This window comes from Cydia pomonella, chromosome 1 (assembly GCF_033807575.1).
Source record: "Cydia pomonella isolate Wapato2018A chromosome 1, ilCydPomo1, whole genome shotgun sequence".
NCBI lineage: Eukaryota > Metazoa > Arthropoda > Insecta > Lepidoptera > Tortricidae > Cydia > Cydia pomonella.
The window spans coordinates 19334558-19353833 of NC_084703.1; the positions used below are offsets into that span (position 1 = coordinate 19334558).

A 19276-nucleotide genomic window follows, 5' to 3' on the forward strand; every position below is an offset into this window, starting at 1 on the left:
TAAGACTGTATAACTCCGCCGTCGTCACACGATGCTATCTAAAACTACGCGAGCTTCTACTAGTTTATTCTCCTGACTTGAACATTGAATCTTCAACATGTCAAATACCTATATGATTAACCCAAAAAACGTACCTACCCTTGACGCCAAATAAGAAAAAAATCGAAGGAACACTCAGTTAAACGAGTGGTTAGACGAGATATTGAGGTTATATTAAATAAGTCCTCATAATGGTGTCCTTATCTATTTAATTTAGCAAACCTTATTTTACCAAATTTACATTATTGATTTGCCCCATAAACGCATAACAGTACCAATATATTATAAAACTTGAAATGAAAATTATCCATGTTTGGTAAACCACATACTCGTTTACGACTTTGCTTGTCTACTCGACAACGGCGCGTGTGAACCCAAGAGTTACGGGATTAATACAAATTTATTAGCTTTCATGCGGTTTTCTTAAAAGTTATAACATACTCAATGCCAGCTTCCAATCGGAAATTTCAATCCATTTCCTTTCTCCATTCCTCTTTTTACTTCAATGGGGTAATCAAATTATCGAGCTTCCAATGAATGCAATGAAAACATGCTAGTAAATAAAATGTAAGTTTGTAATGTGTGTGTGTGGCGTACATGCTGTGGAGGAAAATACTAACTGTAAAACATTACTTAAATGGAAATAAAAGCTATGAAATATTTATACATTGTGGATAAAATGCATCTTTCTCGTCAATTTTTGAAGAATAAAAAGAGCCTTTTCGAGCCGGCGTAACAAAGGTAATAAAATTGCACTTAAGACGTAGTTAAATTTAATATATTTAAATAAAATCCCTCATAGGAAATAAGGCATATTTTATGAATCACACTATTTTTAACATTTGGGTATTTTGGGACTTGGATGATATGACTAAGTCATTATGACATTCGGGCATTTAAAGAAGGAAACAATTCGACATTTAGGCACAAATAAAGACAATAGCATTATGATATTTAGGTGCTATGTAACCAAAGGAAACTATTACAAACGTGTAATATAACATACTTAGATAATAGTCTTGTACGGACATACATACTACGTTACCCTAGGCAGATAACCAAAATAGAGATTATTGAGATATGGATAACTATTACTAGGTGTATGTATATGTATATGTTACGGCTAGGTACTGTCGGGTTCGTCGAAAATATTACAAGTTGAATATTTTGTATGCAAAATGCATAAATCCGACCTATATAACATTCTTTATCCGTTTCCGAACGCGAAGGAGTTGAAATGTAAGATGACTGTAGGATATATTATTTTATATTTATACGACTACTCTAGATCTAGACACAGGATAGGTAATTCGATATTAAAATAAAACAAAAAGTAAATAATAAAAGGAATGTAAATTTCCAAAACAGTCAAACTATGGGTACTTACAATAATAAAATATTAATGAAAATATAATTAATAATTTAAAATTTCAAACTAATCAGATTAGGAAATTAGTAATTTCATAATCAGACTAGGAAATCTTATTTATCTCACAGATTAGATACCATATAACATTGCACTAGTTTACATTGTGTTCTGTTTCTATTGTTATAGGCATATTTGTGAAAATTGTATTAACTTCAGATTTATAGTTAGCAGTATATTTATGATTTGTCCGTAATTGCTGTAAATATAATGTATATGTCACCAAACAAATAACACATTGTACTTTCAATCTGTCATTATCTACTTAGCTTTAAACAAATATATTGGACGATCACTAAACATATCCTGCGGGTGAAATATTCGCTATTCCAAAAACAGTGAAGAGTATCACGGGTGACCGCCACGAAAACAAAGTTAGCAAAGTGACCACGAAGTTCTCTTGGCCATTTTGGAAGCACGTGATCAAGACCAGAAATGAAACACTGGTAAACATAAATAAATATAACATTTTGGCAAAAAAACAGTTTTGGTACAGCTTTTATTGCCCACTGTACTTTTCTTTCCACCGGCAACAAATAAATACTCATCGAGACAATTCTGAAAACCCCAAACACAATTAGGTTGCGTTGATTTATCACAGAGTTCCCATGGCCACTTGTCTCCATCATCAAATCAGCTCGTGGTACCATAATATTCCATTGTCACCCAACTTATATATGTATGCAAAATTTCAGCTCAATTGGAAACCGGGATGTGGGTCAAATTTAGCTTAATAGATTTACATACATACATAATTATATACATACTAACAGGGCAAATGAAATAAAAGCTTATAAAAACTACACTTAAAAAATTACACAATTATGCTTCATGTAAAAAGATTGTCAAGTAGAGCTTTAAACCCTTGTAACTAAGTAATATTAATAAAGTTTGATTTTAAACAATAAGACTAGAAATTGAGCGATAAAGTGGACAAAGTTCTAAATAGAAGAATTACTGAACGTCAAACGCCAACTTACCTTTCCTAATGCTAGCTACCTCTATCTCCTATACAATATATATGTATGTACATACTTCTTATTCTGTAGTCGATATAGCTCGATTTTACTTGACAGTTGATTGATATTGATAGAAATAAATATACAAACTAATCAATAACTCTTTAAGATATAGTAACCACAGTATCAAAAAATATTTTTGAGCTTTAACAACAAATCAACTAAAATAAACTTTGGCGAAAAATATAGATATCACGAGCTAAAGGAGCTGGTCGCTACCGCTACAGCTACTGGTCACGTGACACTTCAACCGGTTGGGTCGGGTTCCTCGTTGGTGAAGGGCAGAGGACGCTCGGGGATCACAGTTCAATAGACCAGTAGCCAGTAATTGAAAACAATGTCGCGGTTATTTTGAAAACATCGAACTTGGAGTCCAGTGCTTCATCGTCTAATGCTTTGCATCATCTAACATAAATATAAATTACCGATAAATATTTAAAACACAACAAACATGTTTCTGAACGTGTCACGAGTGTCCGATTCATTTTATACATATTTTTCTTGTAAAATATAGTTTTATTACATAGTTTTACTTATTCTACACTCTTTTAAGAGTTACCCGTTCATCACATCCAAATCGCAATGTGCTTTAAATAAAAGACAAAAATTAAAGCTTTCTTTCTATAAAAATGGACAGTTAAAGCATACTTTTATCAAAATCCTGATGATGATGAGATGCCAACTTAACGAAGCCAAAAATTGTTTCAAATGTGAAATGATTCTTAATATTTTTATAATGTAGTAGTAGGTACATATGAAACATCAATAAATCTGGTTATTAAGCAGTTTTCTGCATAGTCTTCTGAGCATAAGCATGTTGTTCAAATAGGCCTAGACAATATGAACATCTCATGCTAGTCATGCGTCTGATGTGGAAACAATTTAGGCCTCACTTATTTGCACGCGATTGATATGGAACAATAAATTAGCTAATAATCCGTACGCACCTTTTACTCAAACGACGATATCGTATTTATCACTTTTCAAATTACACTTCAGGAAAATAACTTACAAACACAACCATATCTTAGAATAGGGGTTCAAGCCCGTTACGTAAAACTACTGCAAATCTCGATTTATTCACATTAAAAAGGGAAATATAATAAAAAGTAGTCGGATCTTACAATATACCTGATCCTCACGTTTATCAGTTTTTTCATAGAACTATGTTCGAAGGTTAGTAGATTCGAAGCCTTTGTCAATAGTATATTTTACAAAGGCACCTCATTCATTGATTAAAATTAAAGCTAAAGTTTTTTTAATAACAAAAGTGTCGATAGCATGTTTTTCTGTGAAATATTATGCGTCGACAATGTCAATATAATAAAAACATTTTTTTTAACGTTTTCACCATACTATTTTTAAAAACTCAGTACTTTTGACCAAAGCTGTGCGTATCTACTACCTACGTGGGCAACAAATTAGTTACTGTCGCTGCGTTACGTTCATTTTATTTTCGTACTGATCATAAAACTATGGCAGTGTCAGGTCAGCGAAAAGTACATATTAAAACAGGTATACAATTATCAAAGCCAAAATATCTTGAACCCCCAAATTGACTTACACACGTCAATTGTTATTGATAATACAATAATAATGTCACATTAAATACAAATACGATTAATAATTATAACCACTAATAAATATGAGTGCTTCACAATAATACTGGATACATAGAATGGGAAATTATTGCTCACCTCGCTTGTCTACTTGCCACCGGCGTTCTGAAACAGACATTCAATATTTGATCAGACCGGAAAACAGGTGCAATCCCCCATAGTTAAAAACATTTTTTTTGTTAAAAAATAATAATTCAGCCTATATACGTCCCACTGCTGGGCACAGGCCTCCTCTCATGTGCGAGAGGGCTCGGGCTATAGTCCCCACGCTAGCCCAATGCGGATTGGGGACTTCACATACACCTTCGAATTTCTTCGCAGATAAAAAAAAATAACAAAAAAATATTTATTTGGGATATTCTTACACGAATTGACCCACGGTAAAATGATTTAAAATGAAATCGATTTATACACCGTGATTTTTTTTATGTCTGTTAATTTCAAGGGTGTATTCAAAAGCGCTGGTGGCCTAGCGGTAAGAGCGTGCGACTTGCAATCCGGAAGTCGCGGGTTCAAACCCCGGCTCGGTAAAAATGACTTTCTCGGAACTTATGTACGAAATATGATTTGATATTCACCAGTCGCTTTTCGGTGAAGGAAAACATAGTGAGGAAACCGGACTAATTCGTAATCCCAACAAGGCCTAATTTTACCGTTTGGGTTGGAAGGTCAGATGGCAGTCGTTTTCGTAAAAATTAGTGCCTACGCCAAATCTTGGGATTAGTTGAACGATCCGAGACAATATGCCGGGACAACGCGAGGAAGAAGAGAATTTCAAGGGTATTCCTGAGCTTAAATTAAGTAACTTTCTCAAGGACATCGGTATTCTAATTAACTCCATTTCAGAGATAATCAATCATTTATTTTTATCTGATAAGACCCTTACAAGCGCGTAGTTAGGGCTGGTTTACTTATTGATTAGTGTTTAGTACGAGTTAATATACAGTGTGTAAATCTAATACGGGCGATAAATTAAACCAGGCATAGAACTCATTAGCGTAATCATTAATTAAGATGTTTGTTTTAAGTTACACTAAACTGTGACCCCATAATTATTTTTTGAAAATTTTATCAGCAGCAATGTACTGTAAACATGGTTGTGTTACCAGAATATCTATTCGAAACGATTACTACGTATTTACAAACTTACTTATATCTGCAGGAACAATTTACATGTTAGTATTACACTGCGTTTAATGTGTTGTGGTTATTTTGGTAGATAGACTGCTACTAGGCATGTTACAGATATAAAATGTTATTTATTTATCAACAAAGAACTGACTTCATCTACTTAATGTCATTTTAATCAGTCACGATAACAGTACTTGACGTGATGTTTCCTAATACTGAGCATAGACATATTTTGATAGCACCTTTTCTGAAAATGCATTTCATATCAGTACCTAATACTAGAATTTCATTTGTCAGATTTTGTTATACCAGATGGTGGGGAATAAGCATACGACCCGCCTGATAATTGTATTATTACCAAAATTGATTTCGAGAATTAACTAAACAATCTAAACACCACAAAGTTTGGTACATTATTTCAAAACGTGATAAACTCTTTGGTAAAGTTAAATGTTTTTTTTTAATTTATTTCAACTTTGACTTGACAATGTTAGTCATTCAATACAGAAGTAATCGTAAGTTATAAAAATGCCTGTTTAACAACTTTTACTGCTCCCGAATTAATGGTGAAAACATGATTTTGATTTACGTTGAAGCATTACAAAATGGTAATCGAGTGTTAGCTCTGTACAGAGAGCGATTCCCTGATCAAATTGTACCAAGAAACGCTCGAGTAATTGTAAACGCGATATAGTGAGTTCACGAAGGTTTGCCCGCGACTGGAAGAGCTTCACGATGAAGTACCAGTTCCATTACAAGACCGAATCCTCCGCCATTTTGCACTTGACCCTGAGAGCAGTAGAGGAAGGAGGTAGAAGAAGAACTGAGAAACAAGATAACTGAAATTTTTCAGAAACTCAGATATACCATCAATTTTGGGCACGTCATGGAGTCAAACGACGTTGCGAAACCTGTTATGAAATACAAGGAAGACACGTGGAAAATAGGTATCTGCGGCGAAACCGGCGAAACTAAATTGTGCTTTTAAATTGCTTTTTGAAGTCTGTGGTTTTTTTTTACGTGTACGAGTATCTAACATTATTTTTGAAACTATTACGTATTACGTTTATCAGATAAAAAGCATCATAGTTGGTTATTATTTAACCACTCATGGCAGATAATGACATTACATACGCGATATGAGCTTTTGAAAGTAACTGTCAACGAGCGTTTAACGCGAATGTGTCTGCATTACATTGCGGGCCGAATTATTTTGTATGGATTAAATTTTAATTGAAATTCTAAGTAAAAATGATCTAATTACATATCTTATGTCCTATACTAACCACCGTTAAGAGATTCGCCCGTAATAGATTTACACACTGTATTTGCTGTTAAACGTAAGTATTAACTCGGACGCTCGATGTTCGAAATTACATTGATGTATCACAGTTTTCAATTGTTTGGTTGAATTAAATGTAATGCCCGTGTTACAACAACGTTATACATTTAATTACTTTTTATAAAATAAAAAAATATAAAAAAAAAATTAAATTAACTATGCCATTTAGTTTCCTTAAACGTACTTACCCATACCCCGGAGTTAACGGAATTCAATAAAAGCACGGTGTATACAATGTGTTACACCAGCCACTGAAAGTGGGGTGGGTACACGTTGTGTAGGTCATACTTAGCAACGTTTACTATGAGGCCAACCCCGCAATCGCCATTAAAAAATACAAGACTCTCCCATACAAGATACCTATCAACATCAGCCAGCCAAAATGTATGTGAGAGTCAATTTTGTTTTTTCGTGATTCGGGGTTGGTCCCATAGAAAAAGTTGCTCTGTATGACCTATACAACGTGTGCCCACGCCACTTTCTGTGGTGTAACACGTTGTATACAGTATGGTGATGGTGCTGTACACTTAGTATGATTCTGCTCAAGTCTTTCCTGTTTATAGTTAATGAGACACGAGATAATTGAGTTTGTACGAAATCCTCGGTCCATATAGTGTACGAGTATATGCAATATTAAAAATAATATGCATTTTTTTATTTTTGATAATTACCGTTTGTGCCGTTTAATTACCTTAAAGGTGAATTAAATGTAATGCTGTTACGACACTATGCAACATTTAATGTTTAAGAAAAATATTTTTTTTTTAATTAACTATGCCATTTAATTTCCTTAAAGGTAACGTAATTCAATACAAACACGGTGTATAAAGTAAATGAAAGTAAATGGTTTCAAAATGAAGTAAAACAAGTGCGTGGTGGTCGTGATTGTGTGACCAGTCAACAGCTTTGTCGTATGTTACCGTCAGCTAGTGAGCAGGGCGGATCTGGTTGAGGTCGTCGTCGGAGTCGGTGGGCGGCGCGTGCTCGGACGGCGCCAACACGGTCAGGTGCGTGGAGTCGCTCTGCAGCGTGCTGCACTCGCCGCCGCCGCTCCAGTTGCCGCACTGAGCCTTCTTCTGCAGCGCTTGCACGTACGACTGGAACGGCCATAAATATAATATATATTTATTTGGTAGCATACAATGTTTCTGTAATTGTGCTAGCACGTAACGTTGGCTGTAATTTAGGTTAGTGAATATATCATAGCAAGTTTATAATATGTGTGTAGATAAAATAGTGTATATAACCATGCATAATTAGGCATTAAAACACTCACTTCGTTCGTTTCTTAAACCTAACTCGTGTATTTTAATGCCTTTTATTATGTAGCAGTCACATAAACTACTATAAAACGTCGAGTAATTGCACCCATTCGCTTCGTACTTTTGTAAGACATATGTAAGTATTGTAACACTATATTTTTCACATTAAAAATAGGTAGGAGGTATCAAGTTATGATATTTGTAATTGGAACTGTGAAGTGAGAACCAGAAGGCATTGTCTAGCGGCAAGAAACGACTAACGCTCGACTATTTTTTCGAACAAGAAAGTATAATGTTAAAAGACACGAGTGAATAAAATTGATGCTTAAATTATATTTTCATCGATGATTCTACGTAAAAGGAAAAATTCGCTTCTTAATGATCATCAGCAGTGAGACTTACAAGTCTCATAGTTAGGCTACTACAAAGACCTAGAGTTTCACATAATAATATATGTATATGTATAGTTTGTCCTGCTATCGGGTTAAAAAGGCGCCTAATTCATAATACCTGGTCGTGGAAGAGTCCCATAGTTTTATTGATCTATTCCGTCTTTTTACCAATGTTTCTCCAGATTATCAGTAGCTAGCGGGCAGCTACCTGGGATATGACGTCGCCGTGCGCGGTGCGCACCTGGTACAGGTAGCGGTACTTGCGCTGCTTCATCTCGGCGCGCTGCTCGCGCGTCACCGGTCGTGCCTGCTGTGCCTTCAGCCGCCGCTTCTGCGCTCCTATACCTAAAAAAACGTGATACTTATCAGATGTTATGTTATACACATTGGCGTCTCTCTGAAAAGTAGTAGAAATAATTCACGTTCAACGACGTTCTAAAGGTGTGGGAGGAACATTTAGGTAATAACATAACTTACTCTGCTCATGGTAGATCCCGGAGGCGGTGAGCGCGGCCTGCGCGAACAGGCCGAGCAGCGCGGCCGCCGGCCAGGCCGCGAGTGCCAGCCACGACAGCCGGCACGGCGGCGCCACCACCGGCTCCAGCTTCGCGCGCTCCCAAAGCTGCAAATGGAAACACGATCCAGTGGGAGTTGAACATGGGAACAAGTTACGACGCTTTGACGTTAGAAAATATACTGAGAGCGGCTTAAGCAAATATAGTGTGGATACTGTTTAGTTTATATAGATATTTTGTCATTATAATACATTTTTCTAGATTAAATAAGCTAAGTATACTATTAAAAGTATTTGTAACGATCGATCACGTGAAGGGTCACGTGATCGATCCCTCCATCTTAAATATTGAACGAGCATTCGGGAGGTGACATTCGAACGATGACAGTCGATGCAAATTACAAGTGGTTACGTTGATTGTATTATTAGCAGGTCAGTACGTTTTGTTTTGTTAGAACTCGAGACAATATAATAGGCTTGTGTGAACTAACAATGAAACCAATGGATGAATGTTTCTAGGCGTAAATTGTAATATTTAATCAAGGAAAACCGAAATAATTCCTCATAAGAAAAATAAGATTATTGTTATTTTTACAAATTAAAATCAAAAAAATACCCCCCTGGCCCCTCCGCCGTGAACGCCAATTAGAACGTATTACGTCACATGGTGATATGCGCCATTGTTGTTGTTGACGTTTGGTTATTATTTTCATACAACAGCACAAGTCACTTCGTTTTTTTTCTATTATTATCATTTTTCGACAAGTTGAGAGTGTTATTTCCACCCATATCGGATAATACTAGCATAAACTGCCATGGAACCTGGATTTATCAAAGCGAACAGCAATAATTTACCCAAAATTGACGCTGTTATGCTAGGCCGATTTTACGCGTCGAACACTGACTTTTGTTCATCGGAATTTCGTAATGTTAAAACTTCTATGTAAGTATAAACAATACTAAAATACTGCTTATTATCATTTTCACGTATATTTCACTTTAGCACGCAGTCAATTATTATTTGAAGGAATGTATACCAATTGCAAATTAATTGATTTTGAGGTTAGAATTACAATGTAAATGGGTGAATCAACTTTTTTTGTTTTGTTATCCTGTCCCGTTGTCCAAGGGACAACAGTGGCACAGTTTGTTTGAAGAGACGTTGTATGCCGTTCTATTAACATGCTAAGTAGGGGGCCCATTATGGACATTGGTTATAACGACCACAAAAACGCAAGTTTAATACATTTAAGTGCCATAAAATCAGTATTTCAATGAACTTTTGTCCCCTGGACAACTAATCGTAACCATGGCAACGAGTGACGCTAAAAAGTTGATTCTCCCAAATATAGAGAGATGATATTGTAAAGACACTACTTTGTCTTAGTGTCTTAAGCCCTATCGCAAGTTTGTGGAATAGTGGGTTTTTAATTGCCTATTTCGAAAGTAAGAATTAGAAAATAATTGTTTGTTTGCTCCCAGGGCAACAAATTAAAAATATTAAGTAAATAGCTAATAACAAATTATATTTCAGGTCTTCACGAGCTTCGTACGGTGACGACGCTATAAGCTACGTATAGCTAAAGCGTGATGATAAATTATGCACTGTCAAGTTCACGCAAAATTGTATGGATGCACACTTGTAGTGGATGAAGAAGAGGACATTATCATCTCCATTCAATGCCATGACTGCGTGGCTTCAAAGGGTGGCTGCAATCATGCAATAGCCTTCCTGATGTGGGTTCATCGCCGTAGTGAAGAGCCTTCTTGTACCGCAGTAGAATGCTACTGGAAAAAATCCAAATTATCCAGTTGGTTCCAGCTTAAAATTTATGACAGCAAAAGAGCTATCAAATGGTAATCAATTATTACCAGCAAACATGTCAGTGCTAACAGAGTTTTTGGATGAAGCAAAGAAGAGGAAAATTCAAAATTGTGAACTTTTAAAGTACCGTAATAATTTCATTTTAAGTGACACATATGCCATCTCGATGCATCATCTTATGTGCAAATACAAACACAAAGGCGTTGATGATTTTTTAAAAGACATATGTCTAACTGAATCTTTAGTAAATAAAGTTGAGGAAGAAACTAGAGAACAGCACAAGTGTAATTTATGGTATGAATTAAGATATGGCCGCATAACCGCTACGGTGGAACAAATGGTACATTCATACACTAATAATTTCGTTCTAACTCATCCCTTTGATATTGCCGCAGTCGGGTAAAACTAGACTGATTACAAAGAAGATCGGAAATACCATAGTTGGTATATTATTTTAAAGACGGCGTCGTGGCTACAGCGGCAGCGGTAGGAACGAATGCGGGCGACGCAGCGAGCATGCAATACTGACCCACTTGAGCATCATCATTCTCTCGAGGAAGTAGTCCAGCGCCGTAGCGATCACCGCGCCGCCGTACACCGCCGTGCCGAAAATCGTCACAACTGCAAAACAATCACACATCGTAAACATGTGGTTTCAGTTCACATTGACGAAATGTTTACTTGAGATCGCTATTCCCAGATCGATAGTTGTGCATGTCATGACGGTAAAACGGATTCAGAGTTTATTCAACAGGGTAAATTTTGTTAAAATTGAGGTTTTAATTATTTGGTACATTGAAAATAGTGTAACTAAACATAGGCTGGTAAAAAATGGCATGTTTTGTAATTCACATGATTTTCTCATAAACAGTGAATAGAAGTGTGTCGTAAATCGATCTTCAACAATTCAACTTACTATACTCATATTAGAGGAAGAGACCGCGCCTCATGTTGTTTACTCGAGTCGCAATGTATGCGTAATATGACTCACCTTTTTTCCAGTACAAATTGATGACCGCGAAGAATATGCCGGAACCGAGCAACGCCACGATGCAAAGCCAATACTGAAACAAAAGTATTTATAATTTTTATTTTCCTGTAGTTACTATACGCTCACATTAAAATATGTTAATAATAGTAATATACTTAATCGGTAGGAGATACCGATATTTCAAACTAAAAAAGCGTTTTCTAGAATCCATTTGAGTTTAAATCTCACACAAACAAACAGTCAATATGTGAAATACGTCGCCCAACCGAATGATGCTTAAAAATTAATTTTATAATTATTTTAATCCTTCTTCTTCTTCACTGGCTCAGTGACCCAAACAGGATCTTGGCCTCTGACACAAGAGAGCGCCACTCTGCCCTATCCTGCGCCACTTCACGCCAGTTGGGTATTCCGAGGGCGGACAGGTCTTTTAGGACTTCGTCGCTCCAGCGGTATCTGGGACGCCCAGACGGACGTTTTCCACCCGGGTGCCCCACATACGCTCTTCTCACGGCACGATCCTCTCCCATCCTCTCTAGGTGACCGAGCCAGCGGAGTCGTGTGGCCTTGATTTCGCCAATTATGTTGGGCATCGCAACCAGCTCCTCTAGCTCCCTATTCTTTCTACGCCTCCAAGTTCAATCTTCATCTCTGATAGGTCCCAGAATCTTCCGCCAGATTTTCCTCTCCGCCACTAAGAGCTTGCTCTCTTCTTTCTGAGTCAGAGTCCAAGCTTCACACCCATACATCAAAATTGGCCTAAATACAGTCTTGTAGACACGAATCTTGGTTGGTCTACTGATTTTAATCCAAAGTATAAAAACCAACTGTCATCAATAACATCTACCATTAAAACACTAAAACTATCAAGTTTCGCCTCGGTTCTTAATAGTCTAGTATGAAATTTCTTATGCATTATACATAAACTGAAGTATTACAGATACCAATACCAACGTAAAACAGGCCAGACGAGTTTTTATGGCAGGAGGCAAACAACACAAGTTGAACCAAGTGGAATTTAATCGGTTAATAGTCTCTTCAAAATATGCTATAATAAGCAAATCGGGGGAAATAATTCGTATATAAGCGAATTTTGTCAAAGGTGCCTAAAAAAATATACTGAAAGTACTGATGGATAGGGGTGAAACTAACGGGTAGGGGGGGGGGTTTAAAGGTCCTTTTCTTATTTTTCGTATATAACTCGTAAACGGTGGTACATAGCAAAGAATGTTCTGATACATTATTAATCTACATAAAATTCCATACAAAACAGATTCCGTACACTTTTTCGATAGAATCATTTTTTAAAATAAATTTATGAAAACCTATTATATGGTAAGCTTTTTTTATATTTTCGTAAATAACTCGTAATTTGGCCACCGTAATAGCAAACAATGTTGTTAAACGTAAATAACCTACACAAAGTTTTCTCCAAAATGACTAACTACACTTTTCGCAATGATCATGTTTAAAAAGATATTAAAGAGGGAAAGTTAAGTATAATCAATTCTAAGGTTCCTTTTTTATAGTTTTCGGTAAATAATTGGTAAAGTATGACCTATATCAAAAGAGTTTCTTATACGTAATAAATAATGTACATAAAATTTCTTACAAGAAACGTGTGTAACACTTTTCGTAAGGATCAACATTTAAAAAGATATTAAAAGAAACGGAAAGTTGATTATAATTAATTTTTCCTTAACACGAATATAAGAACATACATAAAAGGTTTCAAGAAAAGTCTATATTGTCTATTCCTCATAACAGCACTTGTGCTTTTAATCGCTATAACGTTACTGCGATTAATGGCTACCAACCTAACAAAATCAAAACGAATACAGTTTTAAACTAAGTGCATTGCTGCCAACTTACAAAATATTCTTTTGGTTGCATAGTACAAACAATTACTTCATAAGTCAGAAACACGCATGTAACACCCGTAATATAGCAACACCCATAGACTACGAAGACCGCTTAGCGTTGCTTGTTAGTCTCCGTAGGCTACGGTGGCCAACATCGAGAAAAAACTGTCCAAAAATTTAATTTAGCAAGTAGCAAGTACCAGGGCCCCATGAGTTACGAGAAGGTGTCGCTGACCGGCCGGGCGGGCCGGGCGCGTAACAAGGTATGCTCGCGCGTCTTGGCTACATACTTTTGCTTTGTTTACCTAAATTAAGATTTATTTTTGTTGACTCGTAGGAAAAGTATTGTATGCAACGTTGTATAAGTAGGTCAAAAAATGCTCGTGGCGTATTCCTTTACAATGTTCGCCTACGCCTTCGGCTACGGCTCACATTGTAACTCACGCCACTCGCCTTTTTCGACCCTTCTTATACAACTGTTGCATAAAATACTATTAAGGTCCCCTTTTAATTTTTTGAAAATAACTCGTAAACGGTGGCCCATAGCAAATAATGTTTATACATAAATAATCTACATAAAATTTGGTACAACAAAACATCGTGAACACTTTTCTCTACGATTAATATATAAAACGCTATTAAAGAGGGATACTTTATTAGTCAATTCACAGGCTCTTTTTACAAGCTTTTATTTAGTTTCACTTGTCCCGTTGTCCGTCTGTCGGTCTGTAATAAAATCTTGCAAGTTAAATTTGACCCACTTCCCGAATTCTAATGAAGCTGAAAATTTGCATACATATGTAAGTTGGGTGACAATGCAATATTAGTACTATCGAGCTGATCTGATACTCCATGATAAAACAACGCAACCTAATTGTGTTTGGAGTTTTTAGAATTGTCTCGATGATTATTAGTTGCCTGTGGAGAAAGTCAACAATAAAAGCTTGTACCAAAAATGAAATTTTTGCCATAAACGTATTTTAGTTTATTGAAATTTTATGTGAATTTGTATGTATTTCTTTGCAATAGGCCACCGTTTACGAGTTATTTGCGAAAAACGAAAAAAGGGTCCTATGACTGAATGTAAATCAAGAAGGAAGTCTTTTGACAGCAACTCTCCAAACTAAATAAGCAACTGTGTGTTACCTCTATATATGCATATCAGCAGATTCCGACAACCTTAGGTCCAAATGAGTAAAGCAATAAAATCTTACGGAAGAAAACATGAATATATATATATCCCATATTTTCATACAATAAACCGGTCAAGAGCATGTGGGGCAAATTTAGATTTTATTGTAGCACTTTGTCGGTTTTATTATATGTCCATGCCAAATTTCAGCTTTCTAGCACTAACGACCACAGAGCAAAGCCTCGGACAGACAGATAGACGGACATGGCGAAACTATAAGGGTTCCTAGTTGACTACGGAACCCTAAAAAGTGCCTATCGTAAAGAAAATGTGTATGCATTGCCAGAAAGACATTCTAAAAGAAAATGTTACGTATATACAGTATTTACTAAAGTTTTAAAGTTATGTATACTTAAGTATGACCTAAGTAGTAGGTAGTATATTTATCGTACATGATCAGTAGATAACAGAGATATTTCGATAGTAATTCGCAACCACGTCATATATCACACCGACATACTGAAGCATAGCATACATATTGATGATTTGTAATTGAAGAAATAGTAATTACGCGCCAAGCGATTAACATCATTGAATATACCTATTATTTGATTGCTAACTCCACGCGTGCAACAGCATTCTCGCTTAACAAATGAACATGCAATAGATAAAAATAGTGGCTCTACGAGTATGAGCTGTAGACGTCGAGAATGTCGAGATACTCTAAGATACGGGTAATAAGGCCGACCTTCACGGATCTGCTTACCGAATGAAACTTATATATTATGAGAGAACATATGTTCCTGTACATATACACCATGAAATTTAACCGGTGATCAGGTACTAATTTTTATAATTCAGCCATTGATGACTTAATTAAAAATATTGGCTCCTGTATACCGATTAAATTTCATCGTGTATAAATAGGGTTGCCTAAAGAATATGGCCAAAAAAAAACTTCAACATTCACCGACTTGCCTACCGAAATAACCAAAGTAATGTATACACAACTTATACAACATGGATCAGTTAGGTTGCATATAATTTTCTTTAAACAGGTGTGTTAATATCGGTAATTGCCTCTTGAAAAATATATCAAAATGATGGCAATTTTATTGCGATTACAGTGGTATAGGGTTGCCTGTGAAAATCCGGTCACAAATGAGGATTGCCAGGCTTAAAATATTTTTTTTTTGGCCAAAAACTTATTAGATTGCACTTGGTCACTAAAATACACAACACAGGGAATGTATTGTATTATGTAATAAATTTAATAATTACTAAAAATTAAATATGACTTTCCAAAGAGAGGGGTCCTTAGTCTCCATGTGTGTAAGGAACATTTCCATCAGAAAAGTGTCTTTATGCACATGGCCCTTCTCTGATGGAAGGCCACAAATAAGCATTACACGGACTAAAAAAAGCGGCCAAGTGCGAGTCGGACTCGTGACTGAAGGGTTCCGTACCATTTATGACGTATTAAAAAAAATCTACTTACTAGATCTTGTTCAACATTTTACCACTTTGGACACACATTTTACCACTTTGGAAGTGTCTCTCGCGCAAACTATTCATTTTAGAAAAAAATGATATTAGACACGTATGGGTTTGATGAAAAAAATTTTTTTACAGTACATATGGGGCTACTTTATAGCACTAGTGCGAGAAGTAGCATATTACGTTACTGTGTCGAACATTTAAAGGGCCATATGTACTGTAAAACGTTGTACGATACATGTGCGAATAGGTAATTCGCAACTCGTGTCGATTTAAAACACTCCCTTCGGTCGTGTTTTAATTTATCGCCACTCGTTTCGAATTTCCTATTTTTCGCACTTGTATCGTAATGTACTATTTTAATTTTATGACGTATTAAAAAAAACTACTCGCTAGATCTCGTTCAAACCAATTTTCGGTGGAAGTATGCATGGTAATGTATATCATATATTTTTTTTAGATTTTTCATTCTCTTATTTTAGAAGTTACAGGGGGGGGACACAATTTTTTTCATTTTGGAAGTGTCTCTCGCGCAAACTATTCAGTTTAGAAAAAAATGATATTAGAAACCTAAATATCATTTTTGAAGACCTATCCATAGATACCCCACACGTATGGGTTTGATGAAAAAAAAATTTTTTTTTTAATTTTATGACGTATTGAAAAAAAACCCTACTGACTAGATCTCGTTCAAACCAATTTTCGGTGGAAGTTTGCATGGCAATATCATATATTTTTTTTAGATTTTTCATTCTGTTATTTTAGAAGTTACGGGGGGGGGGGGGGACACACATTTTACCACTTTGGAAGTGTCTCTCGCGCAAACTATTCAGCTTAGAAAAAAATGATATTAGAGACCTCAATATCATTTTTAAAGACCTATCCATAGATACCCCACACGTATGGGTTTGATGAAAAAAGATTTTTTGAGTTTCAGTTCTAAGTATGGGGAACCCCCAAAATTTATTGTTTTTTTTTCTATTTTTGTGTAAACATCCTAATGCGGTTCATAGAATACATCTACTTACCAAGTTTGAACAGTATAGCTCTTATAGTTTCGGAAAAAAGTGGCGGTGACATAATCGGACAGACAGACGGACATGACGAATCTATAAGGGTTCCGTTTTTTTGCCATTTGGCTACGGAACCCTAAAAACGCAATAATCTTCCATACTACTTTATAAAAAACGAGAAGTCTATCTCGTGCGTGGTGTATGTACCTTAATCCAACTTTAAGGTGCCGTACGTTCAGAAAGCGACATTTTTGAAAAATCGTACCGCTTTTTTCGATAACAATATGGTTGCCAAAAATTTAACCAGCAATATTGAGGATTTCCTCCAGGGACTTCAGCAATTCGAATCCTGCTTTATTGACTTTCGCTCGATGGATAAAAAATACGAACATAAGTCTAAAACTCACTTTAAAAAATTGAAACAGTTTATGCACAAAAGTTATAAATATGAGAATTACCGAGGGAACTCAACGATTACCCTTTTTTTTAACTAACAACAAAATAAAATTCAAAAACATGATATCTGCGACCCCAAACACGCACATCCATCTCGCTCACGCTTACCTTCAGTAAGAGTGAGAGAAAAACACAATACCCCATATTATCGTGTTTTCCTCTTAAGGGCATAGGAATTAATTTTGTAAAAAGTTTTTAGGAACTAAAAGTGTTAAGCTAGTCAGCAGCAGTTATTTTTTTAAGTAAAAAAATCCTTCCAAATATTTTTTTATAATTTCCTCAACAGATACACATATGCAGTTTGAGCTAGCAGTTAGTTATCGTCGCATAGTAACTAACTACGGTCTATTGAGCGATGCAATTGAGGCCCCATTATGTAGTTGTATCAATGTGTAAACAGAATGCATCCTATTGATCTAAATTACTCGAGTTAGGAGATTACGTATTGCAGATTGCCGTGCCCATAGCAGCAGTGTTCGATACTACCTATACACATAACGCTACTATGATTTATTCAATCAGGAGCACACGCTCTTGCTCTCGTAAGTGCAGATTATTTTGAACACTTCACACGCAAGCTATTCCTGGTAGAGATTGGAAAAAGATGCATTGCGGCGGCAATAAACGTAATAACATTTTATTTAAAATGTTACACTTTTCGATGCTGCCGCCCACTGTTCTAAGGTACCTTCCGTCTAAAACATCATCTTTCATTTACCTTATTTCAGTTTCCTTTAACCCTATAAACTCTAATAGTTAGTACAATAAGAAATAATAATACTTAGAATCAGCCAAAGCCCTTATCTAAATTGAGGCAAACCCGAAGTAGTTAGCAAAAATATTTTTTTTTTAATTTAAAGTGTGGACACTAACGTTAGGTTATCTGCGACTTTTAGCATTAAATATAATACCACCGTACCTACATATATTTTTGAATATCTTCTTCGGGCAGCCTTTAACAAGTTTTTCTAATTATTTTTTTTATTTTTTTATTGGATATTCCAAATTATACTTTATTACATCGCTTTTTCACAAAAACTAACTGACTTTAGATTGAGATAGTTCGGACGCATTTGAATTTTTGTGTATTTGCCTTATTTACAGAAAAATGCCGCCCATATTAAACAACTTTCAGTGCTTGGAGTAGAAAGTCTCAAGAATAAAAGAGTTAAAACATGTATTTTTTGGTAAGATGATATTCTAATGAGCGTAAAACAACTTGTGAAAATATAAATACAATTATTGCACTGTAGCGAAAAGCGAGTGAAAATTATCAAACATATACAAGGTGGCCAAAAAATATGTGCATTCCCGTTGCCAGGGAAGTTTTAGGATTATACTGAGCAACTTTTACTATGGGACCAACCCCGAAATCGTGATTTTTTTTTTTACCCTCCCATAGAAAATGGATCAGCTAAAATGTATGAAACAGCCAGAATTTTATTGGCCACCTTGTATACGGTACGGCAAGGTACAATATATAATGCTAAAAGTCACAGACAACCTAACTTTATAACGGGTGATAACAAAAAAGCGGCCAAGTGCGAGTCGGACTCGCCCATGAAGGGTTCCGTACCATTTATGACGTATTAAAAAAACTACTTACTAGATCTGGTTCAAACCAATTTTCGTTGGAAGTTTACATGGTAATGTATATCATATATTTTTTTTAGATTTTTCATTCCGTTATTTTAGAAGTTACAGGGGGGGGGGACACTTTTTTTCACTTTGGAAGTGTCTCTCGCGCAAACTATTC

General features: G+C 35.7%; 1 protein-coding gene and 1 pseudogene across 1 annotated transcript in view; one reads left to right on the forward strand and one right to left on the reverse strand.

Annotated features, from left to right (window-relative positions):
- Nucleotides 1–799: 799 nt before the first annotated feature.
- Nucleotides 800–19276, reverse strand: part of LOC133527064 (transmembrane protein 198) — a 37000-nt gene continuing 18523 nt past the window's right edge. The window contains exons 5-10 of the mRNA XM_061863955.1: nt 11561–11633; nt 11099–11190; nt 8708–8852; nt 8439–8575; nt 7497–7673; nt 800–4208 (exon numbers count right to left, since the gene is read on the reverse strand). Coding sequence (XP_061719939.1) covers nt 7503–7673; nt 8439–8575; nt 8708–8852; nt 11099–11190; nt 11561–11633 — 618 coding nt within the window. The 3' untranslated portion in view covers nt 800–4208; nt 7497–7502. The remainder of the gene's footprint in view (nt 4209–7496; nt 7674–8438; nt 8576–8707; nt 8853–11098; nt 11191–11560; nt 11634–19276) is intronic.
- Nucleotides 8863–11092, forward strand: LOC133527120 (uncharacterized; annotated as a pseudogene).